General features: G+C 39.0%; 1 protein-coding gene across 1 annotated transcript in view; it reads left to right on the forward strand.

Moving 5' to 3' along the window:
- The window catches only part of shank3a (SH3 and multiple ankyrin repeat domains 3a), a 195,123-nt gene that overhangs the window by 51,412 nt on the left and 117,732 nt on the right, over nucleotides 1-25,979 (forward strand). The window contains exon 4 of the mRNA XM_073471272.1: nucleotides 25,343-25,546. Coding sequence (XP_073327373.1) covers nucleotides 25,343-25,546 — 204 coding nt within the window. The remainder of the gene's footprint in view (nucleotides 1-25,342; nucleotides 25,547-25,979) is intronic.

The following is a 25,979-nucleotide window of genomic DNA, read 5'->3' on the forward strand; positions in this document are numbered from 1 at the left end:
CTACTTGGCTGAAATGACCCATTGTATCTTAGCGAGGCTCGGGCACTGCATGCTAAGAATAAAGACAGGAAATAAAAGGAGAGCAGTTGAAAAGAAAGCATTCCCCTAAGGTGCTGCAGAAAGGCCGTCTGTGAACAAAAACGGTTTTCAGTCGAACTGTAACACACCAACATGCACTCACACACACATTCAAGCATGCACATACCTATCATATATACACACACAAAGATGTACTGTATGCGTGGACACACAAGCACACCTGGAAATGCTCGTTCATGCATGTGCACTCACACACAAACATGCACACATGCCTTTAAGTCCTAATCGTAATTAAAGATGCTCTGCAGATCATTCGTTTTACTTTCAAGGAGTCACATTTAGTCCAATATAAGGACAAACAGTCAAGAACACAGACAGTGCAATATAGTCTTCGATGGAAAGACAAACAAAGAGAAAGTCTCAAAGTCTGACAAACAAACATGGAGGCAGATGACAGATGGCCAGAATCTTACAGTTTGAATCTTTTATGGAGCAGTCAGAAGTGACTTGTGTATACTCTGAGTGAGCAAGAGATTACACTAGAATAGTCCTTCCGAAGTAGGATTACACACCTCCTGCTGTGTTTCAAGCCTGGATCAGGAGAACGAACCGCCATCTAATGATAACACCAGGCAACACTTTCCCTTTTTCAGCAGGAAAGAATAGGAGGAGCGAGGCCTCATGTGGGAGGAGTGAAACCTCAAGTTTAAAATGGCTTAATCCTCACACTTTCTTTTTCAGTGCATGGCCTAATTTGCTAGCTAATTAGTATGGAGTGTTGGTATTGTGTGTTTTTATGCAGAATTTCTATTTGTGACTGGGAACTGAGGAGCATCATATTTTCATTTTATCAATTTAAAGTAGAACTCAAAGGGGAAATCCAACAACTTTCTCCCTGTAGCATTTTCAAGTGGACTTATTGATGGCAGTGCTGTTGCAAAGACAACTGGATCAGTTCCTGTTTTCATCAGAGTAGCAACTACCAACAACTCAGGACAAAATGTGAGATTACACATTGATTTAGTCTGAAATGGAGATGTGAAAGCACATAGAAATGGTGCCAGGCTGCCAGCCTGACTGGATCGCCAGTCAGTCATTACTTTCCCAGGAGATTTCCTGCCTGGTGGTAAACAAAATTGCATAGTGAAAGCAAGGTTTATAGTCTAAACACTGATGGTGTCATAGATGAAACCCAGCCTGTGTTGAATGTATTCTGATTGTGCTCTGTGGGGTGTATAGTGAAGTAGTGAAGTGAAGTAGAATTGTCAAGCGCTGTTAAAGTTGGATGTGGCATTAAGAAAGTTGTGCTTTTGGTCTTAAACTTAAACTGATAAGGGTTCCAATGTGTAGCCATTTCCAAAATATAATGGTGATTAAACTTATGATGTAGACTAAGGAAAGTTGATTATTGCATGAAAGTTTTGCTCAATCTTCAGTGCAGCATCAACTAATTACTATGTCTTGGCAGTAGGAGAAAGTAAGGTTGCATTTGCTCTTGATACCACCATTTGTTCAGTCAGACTCTTGTGCAAATTATTCTCAAAGATTGTGATATTTTGTGTGTCATCGGTATCATTTGTCATTCATCATATCCAGCTCCATCAAAACTCTATTTCTATGATTGGAGCAAAAGGGACAGCTTCCCAATACTGCTAATGGGTGCCATTCATCTCTCAACAGAGGAGAGGCAGACACTGACATAAATAGCCTGCCCCACTACACTTTACTCTTTACCTGCATTGATCCTTATTCTTCATTTGTTTCTCTTATTGCCTCTTTCAGTTCATTCCCTCTCCTTTGTCATTCACAGAAGGTGAACAAAAAATCTCCGTTATCCCTCATCCAGGCTAGTATATGTCCTCCTTAAGTCAGGGACCATAGACCTATGCTATATATCTGAGGGTTCTGCACAGTATGTTTACTGTTTGGGGAATCATTTGTTTGTCACTTGTGAAAGTCCAAGATCTCAGCTCTGTTATTCTCAACTTTATTATTCTCACCTCTATTATTCTCAGCCATCCTTTGGGATGTGTCTTATCGAGAGAAACAGAAATGGATGGCTAGGATGGATGGCAGCCCTTACTAGGTGCATATTTTCCTGTGCACATGACTCACATACTTGGTTGTGCCAGGTTGTTCCTGCTTTCATCATATACCTTTATGCAAAGTGTTGAACTTCTCTCAGCAGCATGTTTGCACTGTCTGCAACTATGGTCTTGTGTAGTGTGGTTAAATGTTAGTCCTGTTGACCTGGCTTTGAATCTCTACTCCTTCTGCAGCTATGACTTGTGTCCCTATGCTGTCCTTAAGTCTGACCTTTTTTAGCCATCTGTAAAATTTTGGTTATGTGCACCCACCTCTATCTGCTCCCATCTTCCCGTTTAGGAGATTGGCTTTCCAAGGATCCTCTTGCAAACATTCTCCCTATCTGCTGCTGCTATGAGGTATTCTCTGAGTAGTTTATTTTCAGAAGCCTTTTTACTGATGTACTTGTGGATGCTTCATGTTTCATTCAGGACAACAGCCTCGACGCTTACTAAGCCCTTCTCTCTCTCTAGAACACATCCAGTCTCTGGATGCTGAAATTTGGACACAATATCCAACGTTATTTTTGTGAATCAAATCAACTACCCAACTAGTCTTAAAAAGAGTAAGAGGGCAAAAGAGCCTGTAAGCCAGAGAATCTACTCTTAAATTATAACTTCAATTCACACGTTAATTGTTTTATTGCAAAAAAAAAAAAACACAACAACAATAGCAATGAGCTGCCATAACTTGAAGTTTAAGAGGTCCTTTCCTTTGAACACACAAGTAGAGTTTAATTGACTACTGTTTTCGATGTATTCTAGGGAGACATTTGTGTCTAAATAACTAGTTGTTTTAAAATTTCCATCTCTGATTTCTTAGATTTGATACCAACAGCTTCTGGTGCTCTTTTGGATAACTTACCAAATTAATATGTGAAGACATGTAGGGCTTGTGTGATAGCCTTGGACCTTGTTCTTTCCGCTGAACTGAGAGATAAGTACCTTTACCTACTGGGATCGCTTGTGGAATCGCAGGTACTTGTAATCATGCTGTTTCCAGTTCGTGCTATGTAGCCGTTTGATCTCTTTAGTCCCAATTATCCATTCTTACTTAACTACCATCTGCCTGCACCTTCAGTCTGAATGACATTCTGATGTCATTGTTGTCGTTCCAGGTAAAGTGAAAGTGTTGGTTTGCCTTAGCTGTTCAGAATGGGAGCATGCTGTTTGTAACTGGTTTATTTGTGTTGCTGGTAGGGCTGACCCTGTTTAATCGATAGATTGATTGGTTGGGTTTTATGCATGTGTGCAACCAAGATTTCAGTGGCTGAAAAAGTTGCTATTTTTAGTAACTATTTGTTTGATACTGCACTCTTGGACTAAATTCACAATGTGAAAGATTGCCACTGTGGAATTTTTGAGTTGAGACCAAAAATTTGAAAAATGAGCATGCTCTCTTTAAATCTTCAAGACCAGAAACCTTTACAATTTGTGCTTGGGATTCCTCTCTAACACAGTATACAGTATAAAGGTGTATGTCATACTAGCAATATGTTTTCTGGAAATTCTATTAAGAAAATAACCATATAATATCTACATGTCTTGATAATTTAGTGCATAGAATACCGAAAATTCATGCTACTATCATATATTTAAAAAAATTTTTTTTGTAAATATTGCCGTAAAGTAGCCCTGGTCTATAATGGCTTAGAGATATCTTGTCAGAAAAAGTAACGCAAAATCTCTACTAATTGATAAATCCCTAAAATGTAATGGTGTACTGTATATCACCAGCCATCAGCCACTCTCTGTCAAACCACTTGGGCTCATTGTAATCTGATGAGAGAGCTACAACATGACAGAAACAATTAATGACACTTAGATAACATGAATCCCAAAACATGATTTGGATGGACAGTAATCCAAACTGTACTCGGTGGTCGAAAAAAGAAATGAAACTCGTCTTTTATTGCACAGCTTTTAAACGATGTATTTAAGCAGATGTAGCTATCTCCTTGGTGCCCTACAGTAGACACTGAGCACCATCCAGTGCTGTTAGTTAGAATCTACTCAGTCCTCTGTGATATCCAATTCTCTCCAATTCTTCATGTGCTTGTTGTTGGATGTCTGCTGCTGTGCTGGTGACTGGTTTCTGCTCTGGGAGAATGCAGTGTACTGCTTTCAGATCTGTTACCCACTGAGCATCGGTGGAATGCGATGATTGGTTCTCCCATATGTTCTTCGAGCAGTCTTTACTTTCAGCGCTTGGTGGGTCTGCTCTTGCTATATTTCTGCATTGCAGCAGGTACATCACTGTAGATCAGAGCATTTATCATTTTCGCCTGTGCTTCTCTGGTGTTTTTCTTAGTCTTGCTGCCAGCATTGTGAACCTTTGTTTAATAGTCTCCAGGGCCTCAGTTATGGACATCTCACTGTAGTTCTTTAGTAGGACATGTTCTTGATTACTACACCTGTAGTTTTTCCAAGGATGACACTGGTTATATCTTACTTTCCTGATCTTGTGGCTTAAAATTCTTTGTATGGGGTATAGTGGTAGTGATGATTGTGACGTCTCCAAGGTACTCATCAGTTCTGGTAAAATATTCAATGGTAATGGATGGAAACAAGCATTCATTTGCATTTTCTCAAAATTGGGTTGAAATATGCAATAAATTTAGATTTAAACCTGGCTACAGTAGCATTCTCTAAATATTCTGTGTTTATATCTGACTCATAATTTCATGTGTCATTATGACATTATGATTCATTTCATTATTTCCCTTTTTGGTCTTTATTTTCTCTGCTTCCTCTCTCCCTTTTACTTCCCTGTCCACTGTCTTTCATCCACACTTCATGTCTCTCTCTCCACATCTGACTTGAGTCTTAGACACAGCAGTGGTTTGACAGTTCCTCCAAATACGTTCAGGCTTGCACACACACACACACACACACACACACACACACACACACACACACACACACACACACACACACACACACACACACACACACAGATTGACATGCAGTGTTGTATCAGTGATTGGTGGGCATCAGGAAAGCCTCCCTTGTCCCCATGTTTCTATTTTTAGCTTCATTCACGTTGGCAGCAGACGTGGCTAGCATATTCCTACGTCCATTTGCCCACAACACTCAGGAGAGAGAGAGAGAGAGGGAGAGAGAGCTGGAGAACGATTTGACCTAGTGTAACACACCTCCCTTGGTCCCCCTCCATCTGTCCATCAGGTCCTATCCAAAGAGAGATAAAGCAGAGAGGGAGAAAAGGGTAGAAATAAGAGTAGTGTCATTTTCTGGCAATTCTGAGAGCACAGTGGGCAAAGCAGGATTGTGTTTTGAGATCAGCAATGCCAAACCACTGTTCTTACAGAGAACACAAATGTTCCAGCACCAGTATGACCCAATACAGATCAGTTTGATTTGTACTAGTGAATCTATCCAACATTTCCCATCACAATACCTAAATCACAAATACTGTACAAGCTTTTTTTGTCTTTAGTGCAGATACTCACAGTCTTACATTAGGGAAAAGGTAATTGTGATGTAACAAGAGAATAAATGATTTTTTTGGGGACAGTGCATTTGGTTCCTAATAAATTAAATCATAAAACAATTAATGTTCACTGGAGGATAGCCAGTTCTCAGCCTTTTAATTGGTTTATTGATCAACTCTCCGTTTGGTTTAACTCTATTATACAGCTTCTATTTTTTTTTTTTAATCTTTCCCTTTCACTGCTCTCTTCCTCTCTGTTGTTTTTGTCACTTTGTTTTCCTCCATCTCTTTCTCTCCGCGTCTAGCCTGAGAGAAGCCTGGGAATAGATGGAGACATTAATATTAGCCCAATCAGACTGAGCTTTTGTTACAGGTCTGGGCTGGATATTCTTTGTGTTTGTGCAGCGGGAACACCTCTCACCATTGTAATATTATCTCTATAACCAGGAAGGAGACGACAGTAGATTTTAATATGTGATTTCTTTTTTTTTTATCCATTGGACGTGTGGTGTGACCTCCACCAAGAGATGAGATAACCTAATTGAGTAATATTTTATGAGACTTAAGCTACCTAATTGTACAGTTAAACAGGAACGGTGCAGGTACAGTGAGAGGCTCTCTCAAAGAGCCTTTGAACACAGTCCTTGCAGTCGATATAGCAATACCATACTCCTTACCTTGCTGCCAATGGGAAAAGGAGACCCCCTGGCAATTTACACACTTCCAATAAGCTGCACTACAATAGTGCTCTCCTTCATTCCCCTTAACAGCAGGGGAGATCAGGCTCTGCTATTATAACCATAGTGAAATTGGTCTCTCTTTGCGGTAGCTCATAGGTAAGCCACAAAGGTAGAATGTCTTTTGCTGTCTTATTGTGGCCCTTCCTTATAGTCAAATATGAAAAGAATCACAGCTTAATTGCTTTTGGTTGAAGCTACAACCCTACAGCAAGCTTTGCAAAGACTATAATTACATATGTTAGTCATCATTTGGTTTTAAATTATGTTGAGCCACAGTCATAATATTAAACATGCTATCCTCTCAGGATGGGTCGGCATGTTGTTTTAGCACAGTGCTACAATTTTCCACAAATTATGTACTTACCGTTTTCATGCCCACTGGAGCTGCCTGCTCCTCCATCTTAAGTTGATTTGGTCACATGGATGCACATTGTGCAATCAGAGGTTGTAATTAGTCACGCGTTAAGGAAAAGCTTGATAAGCCATATCAGGATTTCCAGAGAAAATGTAAAAGATAAATTTTACTGTTACTTATTTTACATATTTTTTTAGTTTAAGTTTAACATTGTTATTTCTAAATGTATTAATTCCAAGATATCAAAATAAGTAGTTGGAGCCATGTTTTATACACTTCATAAATTGCTGAAATGTTGACTCTTTACATGAGTAAGATAAAACTTACTTTATTTCTCTGCAAATCTGTTTGTGTGTGTATGTGTGTGGAATTATGTGTCTGTATGCTTGTGTGTCTGTGTCTTTATGAGGGTTCATATCTCCCGGTTGACTGACGTTAACCGTAGATCTTGTTGGCATATTCAGTCTCGCCTGTCAACAGTAATGGAGAGGAGGACTTTAATCGATATTTGTTGTGTGTGCCACTGTGTGTCTGTGACTGTTTATGCATGCATAAACACACATATTGTCTGAGTGAGGCAAATGGGAAGTAGAGAGGTTCACTTCTGACAAACGTTTAATATATTTAATTGTGAAGCTGTGTGTATGTTTGTGTGCCACTATGCACACACATCAATACAGTACATTTATAGTATGCACTACACATGTGTCATATGCGTCTATATTGTAGCTTCTGTAGCCTTTTCCTACCTGGAGTTAGTCTTGCAGCAGATGAGTAGCTTGTCACTCACCTCTAATTCTAGTTGACTTCTCTCTGGTTGTTTTCCTATATCATGTTGTTTGCAGTCATCATATCTGTGTGGTTGTGTGTGTGTGAGTGTGTGTCTGTGTATGCATGCAGATGTGCGCGCATGCAGAGTTGCGTGTACACTTTTTCAGCAATTATAGATGAAATTGAAAAGTCAAGTGGCTCCTGTGGCCGGTGTGGGTTTCGGCTGAGCAATCACACCGGTGTGCAATATGCGTGCATGTGTCATGTCGCACAGTTGAACAATTCACTGTAACTCAACAATATTAGTGTGTGATTGGCTGATATGAATTCAAATGTTCACTAAACTGCACTCATAGTTAACAGCTTAACCCCCGCTTTACACTCTGTTGCCAGTTTACTAGGTACACTTCTGCTAAACCTAATGTGGAGGTGCCCGGCAATAAATCTTCATTAGGGTTCAATTTTGTTGCAACTGTTTTACAATGATGTTGACCCAACTTAATGACCATCATTGATGCCGCGCTGGTGATAGCTATGGCTTAAGATATTATCTTTCCGTGGAGTCCGTGTGATATCTCGGTAACACCTTGAGGGAATTTCTTTAGATTTGGCACAAGTGTAACTCTAGTCAGAAATTCTCCAATACCATTTTTTCCCTTCCTGATATCGATTTTAATACCTAAACTTGTGTATCAGCCAATACCGAGTATTGATCTAACACCAGTGCGTTTAACTGGTGTATACTACTAACCTTTTATGGCTATGAAGTAATTGCTATGATTGTTGTGTGGCCTGTTTAGTTGCACACAGGTGTACGGAAAGCTACTGAGACGTAACAGGGTCCCCTTTCAGGGCTTAGCAAGTGTGTGATGTCAGATGGGTGCATAGCCTGCCATTTGTGCTGATACATTTGCTGAGGCATTCTATGGAGAGCGAATTCTATTGGAAATGCATTGCAAACAAAAGACAGCATCTGATAGATGTATAACCAGGATGCCAAAGCCGGACATCACCGCAGTGATGCGCCTGACATGTGGGAAAGGCAGGTTGACAGTGACAAGTAAAAACAAAAGAAGCTTACATTCAATGAAAAGCACACAAGGGATATTGGCAGGTGATGTGTCAGTATCTTGACATGGGTTCAGACATGTCTCCAAAGGAACCTAGAACCTTTATGGATCCTGTCACTCCAGAGCTTTACCAGATGACTCTGAGCTTTGACAGCAGTAGACAGATGATACCATTTGAGCTTTCTCTGCTTCATGACAATGGCAGTCTTCAGTTTTTTTAAAAAAAGGTTCAATTTTAATCAATCAAAGACATACATTTTGAATGTCAGTCTAAATTTGGACCAAAAAAGTATGAACAAAAAACAAGATGAGTCAAGATGAGTCACTACACCAGGTGCCATTTACAAAACAGTTATTTTGGTGTTCTTTTCTTGGTAGTAGTTTTACAATTATTAATTCACTTAGAACGCTTGGAACGCTTTACTTGGAACATGGAAAGTTTGAAGAAATAAAGAATTTGATTTTGAAAATGTAGTCAATGAAATGAACTACACATTGTGGCATTGCTACACAAATGGGCAGGTATAGTGAGAAGCGTGTCATCATAGTGGTAGAAGAAATGTCTGTGCTCAAAACACTTTAACCAACAAGCCCCACTGGCCAGTTTGAACATTTCAGCAAGTTTCCTTGGCAACTAGCTAGGGTGCACTGCTCCTTGGCACACCCTGAGAGTAACTGGCTGATGATATGCAAATTTAAGGAAACAGAAACTAAAGTGAAATAAAACAAGTGAAAAGAGAGAGGCAGGATAAACCTGTTCTGTGAAAAAAACAAACATTTCCTTCCTCAAAATCTGTTTAAATGCATACTGTAAGTTGAAAGTGTGTTTACTGAATGCTGACATAGTTGCTGCACCTGTCTGATGTAGTTGTTAAGATGCAGGATAGTCCTCTGTGTCGTGCTGCTGTGGTCCTACACGAGGGGATGCAGAGAAATACAATGTAGATTTAAAATGCAGTCTGTGTAAGAGGGGACTGAGGCAGACAGAGAATCTGGCATAAAGAAATTGGCAGAGAAGAATATCTTTGTAGCAGTACCTGTTTGTTGGAGTGCGTGTTGTGCATATACCAAAATGCTGCATTTTGGTAAGTCACGACGTTCTGCCATTCTTGATATATTTTCATTTTTACCTCGAAACTTTTGTTAACAATGTCCATTTAGGGTTAAAGCACTTTCTCACCAGTGCTGCTGCAAGAAATGAACCCTGTTTCGTGTCCTCCCGAGTAGTGATTCTCTGTGTAGTAGTGACAGATGATGGCACCATAGCAATCTGCCAGATCTACCACCTGACAGGTGTTCAGAGAGGAGAGTTCAAGAAACTTTTGTGGTCACCCAGAGCCAGTGACGGGAGAGAGTTTGCAGTACAAATGAAGCCAAATACTCAACGTGAAGTGGCCACTGACCAGAGATTACAGCCTGCAAGCTCTTTAGACATTCAGGTCCAGGGTTCTCTGCAGATGAAAGATAAGGTTCCTCTGAGTCTCAGCATCTAAAGCTGCTCAATTTGAAGCTGTTAGAACTACACATCTATAATCTCTCCCCCTCTGTCTGGCTCACACATTAACTCCCTCTGTTTCGTTCGTGGTTCATGGCAGTCTGTGTGTCCTGTAATCTGTACCATGATAACAGGAGATTGTTTTATTGGAGACATTTAAAGTCAGCTTGAGGAAATCACTACAAATTCTTGTCTATAACTCGGTCTGACATAACAGATATCCCCTGGCTTTGACTGGTATGATGCCATGACTCATAAGAAGTACTCATGTTAAACTGTTTAGACTTGGAACTAACCTTCTGTGTAATTACATGCAACATTTGCCTGCAGACAAAGAACAAAGACAGCAGCAACTCTTAACATTCTGATCTGCACGTTAGCCATGATATTTGTCATCCAAGTCTTTAATGACTTACCGTCTCTGGTGTCAGCAGACCTTATGGGCACCCTTGTGGAATAACGGCAGTTTTTTGCTGTCTTTGTAGATGATAATTTCTTTGTTGGTCATTGTGCACTATCCTGTAAGATAAATATGCATTAAAACCCCTTTCAATCATTGAGATTCATGTTGTGCTGCTGCTGTAGCACTCAGCAGATTGCCCACACACCTTTACTTTCTGATCTACTTTCCTTGACAACATGCCAATTCAACACAAATTAAACTCAACTATTCGTAGCAAATGGACAGCATGAATCACGCACCATTTTCCATAATTAGGGAAAGTCCATCCTCAGCATTTTCTGTGTGGACAGTGTTAAGTGTGTGTTCACACAGTGTCTTTCAAGGTGTCTGAATCTTGATGGTAGCCCATTAATCCGACTTAATTGAATCAATGCTCCCCCCCCCCCGCCTTCCCTGTCTCAGGGGTGTAGGATGGTAATAGTTCAGACGTAAGCCCTTGGGTGATGTGTCCATTCTATGCTATTGGATTTGGAAAATTGACTAGAAAGTCCAATGTGTATAGTCAGTAAGATTTAAGATTAAAGAGAGAGGCTTGTTGTGTTTAATTGATAATACCCCATATGAAACAGATTGTGTGTTAACTGTTAAGAGTGAGCTCAGTTGTGGTATGTGATTACCAAAAGGGGTCAGACTCTCATTCAAATGCATGTGGATGCTGACTGTCATAGACACAAATGGAGACATATTGTGTTTATATTAGTTTGTCCGCCAGCCAGATGTGTCCTCATGACCTGTTCACTTGTAACAGCAATGTTTCATGGTTGACTTGCTGCATGCAGTTATTGGAAAAATAAAAGATGGCTGCTGTTAGTTATTCACATATTTCACTGATGCAGGAAGGATGCTTTCTAGGACCTTTTCTTTGAAATTGATAGGCTGGTTTCAATATACTGAATTATATAATCTTTTATATTAATTCCAGATTCATTTCAAAGACACTGCTGAGTGTCAGACCATGCATTGGACCTTTTTAAATGTGTCTTGTCAAAGAACCAGTTCTACTCAACCAAACCTAAAAAACAAATCAAGAAATAAGGCATACAGCACGTGAGAAATGGGCTTCCCCAACTTCTGAAACTGTAGGTCATGCCTTTTTAACATTTTGTAAAAAACGATTTAAAATTATTTGCCAATGATCCATTGCTCAACTCTTTAGCATGCTAACAAGGCTAAACAGGGAGAAAAAGACTAGTGTGATTTATCGGCACACCACACATAGTGCAAGTGACTCTGTCTGCACTCTACACACCAGTGAACACCTGACAAACTTGAGTTTTTGGCGCTGTAATTACACTGCCCCAAACTGTGACTGATTTCCATTCTCCTTTCTAATTTGCCACATCATGTAAAGAAGTCAGGTTGTGAGACAGATTGACTGTTTTACCACTTTACACACTTGTCCTGAGCATAGACTGTAGAAAAAGAAATGGACAAAGCCAATGTGACGTCTCCCATTGGTTTTTGGAGAGAGTGGAGCTGGGGTGGATACGCATTGCTTCATCTCTATCCTGACTGTATCTGACTGAGCCCGAGGACACGCCATGCCCTGAAGCATACCCTGCTTTACCGTTTACTCAAAATGGGACAAAATCATAACAAAGAACTCCTACACACTGTCTACTTCACTTGGAATCAGGAAAAATGTAATAATAATCTTCCAGTACACAGACCGTAACCAGTTATTTTACAAGACAAAAAGACAGGTCCCACTGTTGACCCATGTGGACCAATCAGGTCATACTACAAGTACTGTATTGACTGCAAGTGAAGAGAACAGTGTGAAAGTTTTTTGTCGTGACTTTGCCAAGCCTTGGTTTTCTCCTAATGTCAATCAACAAAACTTTGCTCTGTGACTCTAAATTGGACAATAATTTACAAAATTAACATCATGCTGTATTGAAGAAGACCTGAAACTAATGAATGGGACCATAAACCCTTTAGGAAACTATTTACTGAGGTAATAAATCAAGTGAGATGTACAGTCATTTTCTTATAAGCTTACATACAATCACACCTCTTTCTACAGCCATTGGAGTCACCCCCTGCTAACCATTAGATAGATTGCAGGTTGATGGCACTTCACCATCAGCTTTACTTTTCAGACATGTAAACTATGTCCACTATTTTATAATGCTGTCTATGGTCGTGACAGATTTCATCAGCATAACCTCAAGGTTAAGGAAGTCGTTCTCTTCACATCAAACTAAGTTTGTTCCACTGAAAAACTCAAGTTATTGGAGAAAAGTTAACTAAACTGAAACTTGATATTACATAAAACAGAAGGAAATCTTTGAACATTAATGATGCTGATGAATATTCTTCTTAAGTCTTCTCATGTTTCTTGTGGATGCACTGCTGTAACACATCTGCCTGACATGAAATTGCACTCCAGGTCCCCTGAATTACCCTGAACGCAATATGTAGCCTGATGCCACTGATGCCATGTTTAATATCACATGATGTTTGTCTTCTGCTACACTCCAGTACTCCTCTCACAAGAATGGAAAAAGAGCTCTGCCTGGCTTAAACTTTCTGAAATTATGTTTAATTGATTGCTGCCTGAACTTGTACATTATTGAAGGCTGATGTTGCAGCTTTTTTTTACGATCCAGAATAGGCAGGTTGACCATTTCATCAATCAATCACTATAGAAAATACATCTTTGGTCTGTAAGACTTGGTGCAGTGTAGTTAGGAGCAAGGTAAGATTGTTGATACAGGGTTTATATTTGGATGCTATTTCTTATTTATCATCTTTGTTTTATTTAACATCTTTGTTAGTAGCACAGTGACATAAACATATTGTAGACAGAAAGAGACAGAGGCAGAGATAAACAGACTCACTAAGGGGGCGTTGTAACGAGACAGAGAGCAAGTCATTCACATGTCAGGCACTAACATGTGCTACCTCTTGCTGCTCATTAATTATAAATTGTTGCTTTAACTGTGCTATAAAATATGGAAGGCAGAAAGATGAAACAGTATTAGTTTATGTCCCTGTTGCAGAGTCCCCTCCTATGGGATCCTGATTGAGACAGAAAAACATATGCACCTGTTATCGTCTTGGACTCTGGCCAAACAGAAGGAAACCCAAAGAGGAGAGAGCCAGGGGAGGTTATGAGGAGAAGACAGAGGCAGTTCATTTAGCCTGTCTGTCAAATAAACTAAGCCTGTCCAGAGTTGATTGCTAGCACAATGAATATGCATACATGCTGGAAGTTTCTGTTGGCAGAAATCTCTTGTTAAACTCATCCACTGTATAGTCCGGTTTACAAGGGAACAAGTTATACTAGTGATCTGTATTTCCCCTGCAGGGCATTGGTTAGCACTCGTAGCTCTTCCCAAATTCAGTAGGAGGCTCAGCACTGTTAATTAGTGCATATGTCATCTGGGCAGCGACAGCCAGAGGTCTTACGAGATGGAGACAGGGCTGTGTGAGAGTCATTACACTCCATCATCTCAGCACTCCTCTCTTATTCTTTCACTTCACTTCTCCACTACGCTTCACTCTCCTTTCTCTTCTCTGTCGATGCATCACTTCTTGCTAAAAGGCAACAACAATGCCCTGTCTCTTTCTATTGTGACTGGATGCCATCTGTGCCTTTAGAGATACCATAGTCATGTCCTGCTTCATGCATCATCTCTGCTTCCGTAATCACAAACAAACACACACAAACAATACATCTTAATTAGTAAGGCACTTTTGGGCCGTGTTTTGAAGTCAGATGTGAAATGATGTAATGTGTATTTGTGTTTTTTCCACTTAGTTGACCTGTTTGCGCTTACTTGAACTTGTGTTCACACTGGCTTGTATTTTTTATTTCTCTCTAAAACAAAACCACTCAACCCATAACCCTAACTTTTTTAAAATTCACTCTGACTGTGATGCATTTTGCCTCATTTTTGTTGCATTGCAAACAGAATCTAGCCTACTAATTGTATTCCTTAATGTACATGAAGGACTTCAGGTCAGACTTATCAATTAGTTAGTGAACTTTGTCTCTGCATTAGTGTAGCTCCTCACGACTTAAAAGCAGTCAACTGGGTAAGTAGGCAACGAGTTTGATCTCTTGCTTGAACAGCAGGGTTATTTTTATGTCACATATTATAAAGTCGCGTCAATAGACTGTTGAGTCGGAAGAATTAATATATTTGTGATTCTAAGAGGAATAAAGAGAGACTAACACTTGTAAATCCAGTTAGCTTTACCCTCCAAATGGCCACTGATCCATGCTCCACGCTCCATGCTCCACGCTTCCTCTGTTCATTGTCCCACAATGCTACTAAAGTGTGACCTACAGTTTGTCTGTCATCTCCTCCCTCAAGCAACTACACTCCTGTCCAATCATCCTTCACTTATGTCTCTAATTTAAGCAGACAAAAGATCAAGGCCTGGCCTTTGATAAAAGAGTGTGAAGACGAGAGGAGACTAAAAAGAAGAATGTTATACCCCAGGGTGTCTGATCTCAACCAGTGTGTGAATGAGTTTGACATGGACGGACATTGATTAACACACAAGGCCAAACTGGCTGTACATGTAAACAATCAGGAACACACCCATCACATGCACCTCGGCAGAAGAACGTGACTTCACATTTCTCATGAAAAATTGCTCTTTTAAGTGTCGTGACTAGCTAATGTAGTCTTATCTTGAAATAAAACACCCCCTCCGGCTCTCCTTAGCACTTATTTTTTCATACTGTTGCGAGATCATTTTAGTGACACAAGAGTGTTACAGTACTGAGCCTGTATGGCTCTGATGCTTTCATGGACTGTGTAGAATTCAAGCTAATTCTACCCATTAAGTTAATTTGTATATGGTCCTTTATATAGAATCTAGACCTGCAATTAACTATTTTCATTATCAATTAATCTGCTGATTATTTTCTGAATTATTTCTTCTGTATGAAATGTGAAAAAATAGTTAAACTCCCTGTACCAGTTTCCCAGAATCCAAAGTATTGTCTTCAAATACAAAGTCTCACATCTGAAGAGCTGGAACCAGCAAACATGCATGACATTCCTTGAAAAATAAAACGATTTGATTGATCATCAAAATAGTTGCCAATTTATTTTCTTTCGATATCTATCGTTTCAGCTCTAAAAGAATCTGCCCATACTATGTTTGCATACATACTGTAATATCATAAAAGAATAACACTGGACAACATTTAGTCTGAATACCAGCTCTTACATCTCAACATTTACCTGATTCTTCGTTTGTGTCCGTTTCTTTTCTTCTTGGGTCTTGTTGTGGAATTGTTCCGCTCTGTACACACAGGGTCAAGATCAGGGCTTTATAGTAGGAGAATGTAGTTACACATGGTTGAACATGGCATGCTTGAAAGGATGATCACTCACTCACCATTTCAGAGGGGATCTACCAGTTGGACACAAATACACGTGTACGTACTCACTTGCACTTAACGTGTTTTCAGGCAGCAAGCTGCGACAACTGCATCTGTCTCCAAGCAGTGTTGTGTAATTTTGCAAAAGTACCAGCCATTGCTGCTACTAGATTCCTATGACATGATTAAGTTAAGCTAATTAATCATAAATCGAACTAATCAGAAGCATTGTTTATCAGCCCAAATAAGATAATCAAACTTTGAAGCTGATGTTGCTCCATGACATTTTTTTTTTCATTTAGCAGTTTGTACATTGCTGTTGAACAAGTATATGCAGTAATTCCAGTAAAATATACCCTTTTAATGGTGGATATTAGGTGAAATAAATAACACTAGTGATGGCTGCAGTCCATTTAAATGAGCCAGTTCCAGGGCTCATTGGGACACTTAATGGAATGGAGCCTTCATTTTTTAGACCTGTGCTTTACTGCTTTGAAAAGTCGAAATGTCTGCGGTGGAACGGTTCTGTTATCTCTTGATTTGTTTTCCTTGGTGTACTGTCAGTGGTTGCTGTGGTCACATGACGACCCATGACAGTAGGAGTCAACCATCATTACCTCAGGTGGGAGTAGGGAATAACTCATGAGTCATGAGAGTAGCAGCAGCTTGCTCATTTCTTGACACTTATCCTGCTGTCTGTCTCATCTGCCAAGATGCTTACATTGAAAACAATTTAAAAAGCCTGGTGTAATCGGTAAACAAGTTTGTGAGCCGGTGGAAAAATGTCATCACTGCAGCAACCCTACTTGGAGTATGATAGAAGTTATGACTGTTATAACTCGTCTGTTTAAATCTTTTAATATCAGTCCCGAAAGTTTCTAAGAACTAGATGACTGGTAGCTTATTTTGTGGAAAGAAAATTCAGTGACAATACATTTCCATCTTTTATTTGCCACCTCCTGCTTGCAAAGGTTGTTGTGATTTTACTGTCAGAACAGAGTCCTTTGATAGACTGCCAGGCAGAAACACACAAACACACACACAAAAACAGTTGCATATACTCACAGTTACACACTATCCTTCTTGGTCAAGGCGTTTTTCACTATCCTGCTCCCGCTCTCTCTGTCCCTCAATTTGTTTGTCTTCTCTCCTACCGCACTCACGCTCTTTCTTTCTCTTTCATGCTTTGAATGTTATATCAAGTCTGGCTGGCTCTGCATTGCAGTTTAAAGGCACGACTGAGCAGAGGGAGAGATTCATTCATAGCCTTTATTTAGACCTCTGAGACACTTGGAGGGAAAACCCTCGTTTCCAATGGCACCAAAGAACCACAGCAAAACACAACAGGACCTGTCCATTCATTTTAGTGTTTGTGTGTGCATGCATGCTTGTGTGTGTCTGTCTGTCTGTCTGTCTGTTTGTTTGTTTGTTTGTGTGTGTGTGTGTGTGTGTGTGTGTGTGTGTGTGTGTGTGTAGGATAGCAACAAAAATAAGTTTTAATTAAATTGTATTAAAAAGAAACTGTGGCTGGTCAGTTGAGGTCAGATTTTCTCTTTATTAACATGTTAACAAGCACTATTGAGTTTAAAAATTGCAGTTTTAATGTTGTTTCATTAGATAATGAACACATTGGGTATGTCAACCAAACCTAATGTGCAAATTATAAAGGTATTGACTCATTTGACATTGAGCAATGTAATCAACAGAAAGCATTCAACAACTGCAATAGTTCATGTACTGCTTCTGTTGAGGAGACTGCAAAGTTTTTATTTCAACATACTGTTTACATTTGAAGACCAAATAAAATCAGTCTACCCTCATTAATTTTGTAATTTATGCTGTCAATTTGTTGTCATGAAAGACCGTGTAACCTTCCAGCCTCATTCGTTTTGTCACATAATACCCCTATTGGTAAGAAAGTTGACTCGTCAAAAACTGACACTTTGGGATTGGAGGTCAGGTTAGCTTTAAGATTTTGGTGATCAATGAGGCAAAACCATCACAAGACCAGAGTTTCATAGAAAGTCATGCTAGAACATGTTCACTCAAAATGTTTCAAAAATGCAATCAGGCTGACAAAAATCTTTTACTGTTGAGGACAAAATCATCTGATAATCAAGACAGTAAAAGATGGCTTTTTTTTTGTTGTTGACTAAAAGGGAACCAGTTTTCTCAGGCTTTGAACAAATTTAGTGAATATCTGATTTACTGTCCAACAGCTAGCGAAAAAATCTGTGCAAATATCATATATGGTATACTTAATCTTTACTGACACAGCATGGAAACAAAGCACTACACAAATATTGCCCCGTCATCTCTTACATCTACACTGACAAATTAATCTATTAACACCTACAGTACACATAAGTAAACTTGTGATATGTCAGACGTTACCTGTTGTTTATTGATAGTCTTTCACAGAAAATGTAGTAGTTGTAGACTACATGGTGCATGGTAATTTGACTTTTCTGAAACAATTGTTATTAAACAGCCAATATCTATAAGTGAAAAAAAAAACGTGGATAAATTAACAGTTACAGTATTTATTAGCTAACTGGCTTTTTTGTAAATAAAAATCTGTGTGGAGTTGTGGTCTGACCGACAGTCAGCTTGATTGGGAAGGTTTGTGCACTGGAAAGTTCATTGACATTGTTGGTGCAGCTTTAAATGTTACACTGCAGCAATTACTCTTTTGGCCAGAGACCTGTGTGAGGCCTGGAGCACACAGAGAGCGAGAGAGAGATGGTAGATTATCAATAGAAATCCAGACACTGATTTTAGATGTATAGCTTTTAAGAGATCCAATTTTTTTCATCTGTGATCCGATTTCAGTCCCTGAATTTGAATATCTGCCAATACTGATACAATTTACAGCTGTTTTTCTTTTCTGTATTTCAAGACTAGAATATCTGCAAACTAAAGACATGCTGTGTACAAGCTCACTCAGTTGCAGCCTGTCTCATGTTACATTACGACAGGATCTTGGTTCAGTACAAGCTCCGCCTGTCCCTCTATCTCTATCTATCTTTACTGTTTAATCACTGATTAATTAATTAATTTGTCCTGCAAGATTTTGGCCATTGTCTTGAAACTGCATTAGTACATATTTAGAGACTAGAGGTCCTGCTACTGTGTATCTAATACGTAAATTGATTTATTCAACATTATTGGACCAATTCATAAATGGAATTTTGCAGATGATGACTGGTGATAGAGAGTGGGAGTCATATCTGTGCAAAAAGAAATGAGTTGCATTGACACATCACGAAAATGTGCTAAAATTAAATAGAAAGTCTATCATTTGTTGTGCACTTGTGTGGGCGATGAGACAATGGTTGTGCAGACTGCTCCTTCCAATTGTGTTTTTCCAGGAGAGTGTTAGGGCAAGAGTTCCTGCCTAAAGACCCTGCACATTCACACAGGTGTTTAAAGTTATTCTGGCTGATTAGAGTTTAATGAGGTCACTTAACTCCAGGTGCTTAGAAGTATAGAAAGGGGTAGTCAGGGAGATGTCAGTAATGTCCTGAGGTCTAATCAGCCAAGATTTGTAAAAGTGTAGGTTCTTATTTCTGTTAAATAGGAAATGTAATATATACATGTTCCACTATTGATTTTATTAATACTGTGATATATATTTTAACTGATTTAATATTAGGTTTAAATAGTAGCCACATACAAATTATTGTAAATGTATTATCTGTCAAAATCTGGAAAAAATGTTAAATCAATCAATTATAATGGCCCGAAATTTGGTGATTTCAGCCATTGGTTTTAATTGTTCTTTAATGAAACAGGAATAGGGTAATGTCCTTAAATGAAAGTTTTACTGCTGATGCTTTTACCGAAATAGTCTCAGCAGTGAATGGACAGGTGGGATGAGATGCTGGCAGGAAAGGAGACTTGAATCAGTGAACGAGTGGACAGCATGTTTTACGACATGTAGGGTGTCAGTGTTTCATTCTAATGCCAGTCCTGTTTTCGTTGTAAATTCAAGCACAGTCAATTTACACAGAAACAGACAAGGAGACACAGTCAAACACAGATTAACTAGGACAAGTGATGCAAACAGACTCAAGGACCTTCAATTGCATAAATGAGCAGCTTGTGCTGCCACCTTTAGAACTTAAATCAAGGTTACTAATTTGGTTGAGTTTTAGATTTAAAAAAGCACTTAATTTCTGCTATAATGTTTTTGTATTGAAAGATCACAGGGAAAGCGAAACATACATGAGGAAGATATGAAAACATTACAAAAAACAGCAAATAAAAAACAATAAATAATTAAATATATGAAAAACAAACTGTCTCTCATAACTAACTCCCTTTCCATTGCTTAACAGTTCTTTGATGTCCCTCCCTTGTGTTGAGTCATCGTCTGTACTGATAAGTGATGAACTGTGCCTAACTCTCTCTGTGTAACTGTGTTTTATTAAGAGCTGTATGAGAAGCCCAGTGGACTGACTATGTGCCAGGCTGATGCATAAACTGATATTTTCTTTCATGTTGTTTTAAAGCTCAACAGAGAACAAATTATGTTCTGTGTTCTATTAAACTAAACTGTCAAATGGCTAAGAATTGTATCTTACATGTATGTGAGCTTAGTAGGATTGTTAGTCTGCACAGTGTAAATGTTTTAGTACATGCAGTTTTAGTTGCTCAGCAATGGCTCCACGGTGCAATGGGGTCCAAGAGGGTGCGGTTTTCTCTTCAGATACACTATATTATTTTGTTTGACTGTTTTTTCTGTAGAAGTATATGAATAAATCCTAATGGCACCTGCCATAATTCTGTTGCTTTGCTTGTAGTCTGTCTAAACCATGTTTTACAAAAGCGTTGGCTGTCGGCCGGCTGGCAGCCGTCTACTTTCTTAATGTTTCAAGTTACGTCAACGTCACTTTTTATGTCCTTCTCATCTTTAAGTCTTTTAACTTGATGAAGGATTTCAGTCATTGGACAGCAGCCAAAGTAGACTTGGTGACCAATTTAAGCATTTAGATTTTTTTTTTTTTTTAGAGAGAACGATGCCATCCATTATGTATTATCTAGTGCACAATCTCCCCTCAGTCAAAACCTCCCATCTACCTAAAGCGCAGATGCTCTGCAGAGAAACACACAGCGCTAGAAACATTCTCTGGTATAATGTCCTGCCTTTAAATGCATTGATTGTGATGTGGCCTCTCCTTTTTAATGTGGGCGTGCTTATGCTGTGTATTGTAAAAGCTTTTAAGTGCACCTGGTTGGTGTGATGTCATGTGATACCACAGTGATTTTGATCATTATGAAATGTTTTATACTTAACAATTTGCCACCCCCACACGCGGACCCCCATTTGTTGTGAAAATGGTATCACAGCTAAAAAAGTCAAAAATGCAAGTTGTTTGTTGTTTGTGACTAAACACTAAAATAAGGAGGGGAAATAAGTCAGTCACACTGGAGAAATACTGTACCTTCTTCTCATTGTTATAACAGTGTCCAGACACGGACAAATCCTGGACGTATGAGGTCTTGTTCAAAGCGAGTGACCAATGAATGATGATGTTCAAATCCTCCTTTACTCCATCACAACTTACTCTCCACAGTGGCACCTTCCTACTTTTTGTATGTACAGTACATTATTAGTTTTCACTTTCTATAATTACTGCAGTCACTCTTGAAAGTGACTTTGCCAACTCCGACTAATTTTGATTGAGTTTAATTTCTCTTAAGTCCTTCAAGAAGCTAATAACATACAAGGACATTTTGCCATGAGTGAGTTTGCTTTATGGGTATTGCCATGTCTTTTTGTTTTTGAGGTGAATTTTTTAGGAGTTGTCCTCTAACAATTTGCTTGTGGCAACAGCAGTGAGAATAGGAGTTAGAGATGGAAACCTCGCTGTTAAGAAACACATCTGAATCCGATCTCCATTTATCTTAATTTATCTTATGCCTTAAAAAATGTCAAGACAGTACTCATACAGAGAAAGACAAGTAATACAAGATATGCATACACACGTGCAACAGAAAAGACAATTCCATATGTCTTATAATGACATTTGAATATATATTTTTCTTTGTTACAGATATGTGCAGTTGTGTTTGTGTGTCTGTGTTCAGTTATTGCTGTGTGGCTGATGGTAAGAGCTCTGTGTTTCAACTACTCTGTCCCAAGAGGCCTCCTTAATCCTAGGCCTTCAGTCTCTATAAGCCTCAGTTTAATGAAAAAGACAATCAACTTCAAAGTGAAGATGCTGCTTTTTAAAAACCTATATTTGATGTTAGTTTTGTCACGCTGGGGGGAAAACATTCTCATATCTCTTATCTTACCCAGGTTTTCAAGTAGACAGTGACAGTACATTACAAAAGTAACCAGCAGAGGGTGGGAGTTTGGAGATGTTGCTGCTCAAGGCATCACTTTTCATAAACACAGATTAATGTGTTTTGTACGTTGTCCTGAAGATTGCTGTTTGGGTGGACTGATCCCACTACTTAGATGGAAAATAATTCCCGCTGTCAATGTAAACATTACTCTAAGATGTAACTAAAATGGAAAGGAGCTTGGAGCTCAATCATAAAGTGATCTTTTTTTGACTTGTTTTGAAATGGTTGGAGGAAAGATATGTGGCTGGAAGGGTTGCAATATTGAGCATGTTGCACTATAACCTTTTTTTCCATTCTGAAAACTAAAGCTGCTACAGGCAGTAAGAGTACAGCTGTTGTCTGAAGCCTTTTTTTCATTTTTTTTTTTTTTTATTTATTTTTATTTTTTTCCACTCCAGACCAACTCAGATAGAGGCATCCCAGCAGAATGATAAAGAGTCAGAGTGTTTACGGTTTACCATAAATAGCACAAGCTTTTTGCAAGCTGGAGAGAGAAACATATTAGTAATGGCTGGATTTGATGGCCTCACAGCCAAACAACATATCACAAGCTCAGGTTTCATTAAGAGATGTAAGTCTGGAAACAACCACTTGAGAACCAATTTAGCCCAATCAGATACTTATCAACCAATCAGTGAATGTTTAGTTGATAAAATGACTCCCAACATCATTATCTACTACCTGTCTGAAAGAGGAAACTCTTGATCATCTGCCTCCTTTTTTATCAATAACATTGATCATATTAAGTGTAATAGCACTTCTGCAGTTTCCTTTCCCCTGAATTGCTTTTGGCCAGTACCACTGAATGATCTAATGCAGTGGTTCTCAAAGTGGGGGTGCACCCATAGGAGGGACCTGGAGTTATAACAGGGCAGGTGCGGCGAGGTGAAATGAATAAGGCGTGGTTCTGCACAGCTTACAAAGCATGGAGAAGTTTGTGACCCGACTCCCAGGTAAATGTAAAATGTAAATGTAGTGTCACTGTTAATGATGCCGCAATTAAGGTCTCTTGTTACTTATTTAATTTTTTCAGTAAGATGTCATACTAAAGTTGCAGTTTTGTATTGATTCCAGACAATGCTTAAGATTATGATTAACAGAGGAGTTTGAAAATAATATCTACATAAAGGGAGGCCCTTCAGAAAATGTTTGGGAAACACTGATATTGGATCGATTAGATAGATATAAGATCAGGATACCATACTGATCAGTAGTTTTAAGAGATGTAATAGGGGCTGTTGGCCCTAATCTGCACTCTAAACTGCAGTAAAAGATCCTGCCTTGTGGATGTGTACCAGACGTGTTTAAACGCTGCTGAAGAAAGGCCATCTTGATCCCAAAGAAAAACCTTTTCCAAAACTCAACAGCAACAGCAACAATTCTCAAGAAAGAGGTATCAGAACAACTTCATGGAATAATCAATAGCACTTATTCTGACACGCTGTGCATCATTCAACACTACTGAAAATCATATCACTACTTCTGGACCTGCCCTCAACTGCTTTTCGCCTATCTGACAAAGAGGACATTGTTTCTTTTTTGGATGATTTAAAACCTCATCCTCTCCTGAGATCAAATGTGATCTACTGCTAGCTCAGTTTTGTGGAACCCTTCTTTTTTACTGTATAGCTATTTTTAGAGAATATTTTATGTTTTGCCATCACAAAAACTCTTTTCCAATGTATCATACCTATGCAGATGATGTCTAGATACTCATTAAAACCCACTGACATCAGCTGATTACTACACATAGCTGCCTGGGTTTTTTAAGGATCGATGACCTGCAATATTCAACTGCAAATCTCTGTTCAGCCCCTGATGACTGGAGGTGAAAAGCGCTACCATTAAATAGAGCCACTCCTTCCTCCCTCACCCTAACATTATATCTGCTTTAGTGTATCTTGGTGTTGAGTTCAAATCTTGAGCAGTGTACAAAGACATTTGTTCAATCATGCTTTTATATCTTTGTAGTCAGAATTCCTTCTCTAAGTATGATGTGAGATTTCTATCTGCTTTTATGTCTTTGCACCTTTTTTCTTTTTACTAGGCCAAGATTTTCACATGGATGCACTGATGTGCACATGTTTGTTTCAGTAGATGTGCTGTATTGATGTGAGAGGGTGTAATTTCTTGACAGTTGTGTGTGAGTGTCAGAAACATAGTTGTGCTGAACAGTATAGAGATGACGTTCCAAATCGATATTGCAGGCAGCATTGATTGATTTATTACTCGTGGGTTTCACACATTACTTCTCACTCTTTCTCTCTCCTCTCTCTCCTCTCTCTCTCTCTCTCTCTCTCTCTCTCTCTCTCTCTCTCTCTCTCTGTGCTCCCTCTCTCTCTCTGTAGCTCAGGCTCCACAATGTGGTAACTAGAGGGAAGTGCTCTGCCTAGCCACAATAACCATAGACCTTTACACTCTGAACAGACTTGAGCACAGCACAGTCATTTATTTTAAGTGTTAAACTTAGCTAGATATACCCACTATGTAAGGTTCAGTTCACAGTTAACCAACCTTTAACTAATTTCTAAACATCAGTAATAAATGGCAAAGATAGTACCATTAAGGTTATCTCTTAGAGGAGGATTTCAGTCTTTGATACTGTTGTTTATTGGAGTGCAGAAGTTAACCAAATGGATTCTGTTTTTCACATTACTCCCACCGGCATCCAATCCTGTGAACTTTTTCATTTATAACTGGAGACTGCAGCTATTGGTGTAGCAGTTACATATTGCCCAGCTTAATTTCAGAGCATGAATAATGCACACTCACATGTAGACTTCAATTTATGTTGCTGAAAAATGGGTATCAGAAGAGTGTTTCTGTAAGAGCCTTTGCTTATGTTATGGTTGTGTTTACTTTAAGTAACTAGCACTGGATGACCTTTTGTGAAAAGTAATGGATAATGCCACCATACCAATGTGAATTTCTTATTATAATAAAAGGCCTTCATTCTCCCCTGGGCATGACATTGGAAGTTCAATAAATGCCTCTCTGATGAAAGAGGTCCTATTTAATATTCTTGCTCATTTTTCAGCACCTAAATGTTATATTTATGTGAATCAGTAAAATGTACCTCTTCAATCTCTTAGTTTTACCTAACTGAATGTGATATTTAGAAAAATGACATGTGCTTAACCTTTTCCCCTTTTTCGCTCTTGTCTCTGCAGAAATGTATGAAATTCAATGTGGATGCGCCTATCTGGCTGTCCAAGCAGCGGATACTGTGTACGCTCAACCAGAGCCTGAAGGATGTACTCAACTATGGCCTATTCCAGCCGGCTTACAACGGCAAGGCTGGCAAGTTTCTGGATGAGGAGAGACAGCTAAGGGAATATCCCTTCCCATCCATCGCCCCTGTACCTTACCTGGAGGTAGGTATGAGCCATGTGTATGTATGAGGCTTTAGGGAGTGTTAGCAGGAGAGAGCAAAAGGTGGAAAGAGAGGTGGTACATGCAATCACACCACACATAATCTCTCTGTATGCACCATTGACACATATAAAGATGGTTGACCTGTCTCCACTTACTCTAACTGTACAAAAATGTAGCCAAAATATCCCAGTTCACACTTAAATTACTTTCCTTATGTTTAACAATTCTGAATCAATTCTCAGATTCCAAAGCTTAAAGTTTTCTGTCACGTTGACTGGACTGAAAAGGCAGAACCCAATAGTGAGGGCACTGGGCACCTGGACAGTATACTGCGTACACGCGTTAGTATTATCTTCCTCAGAAAAGATGAGCGTTTGGGCATATTTTAGATTTATTACCTTAATAATTAGCTTTACAAGATAAAGGTCAAGT

The sequence above is a fragment of the Pagrus major genome, chromosome 8 (assembly GCF_040436345.1).
Source record: "Pagrus major chromosome 8, Pma_NU_1.0".
NCBI classification, from domain to species: domain Eukaryota; kingdom Metazoa; phylum Chordata; class Actinopteri; order Spariformes; family Sparidae; genus Pagrus; species Pagrus major.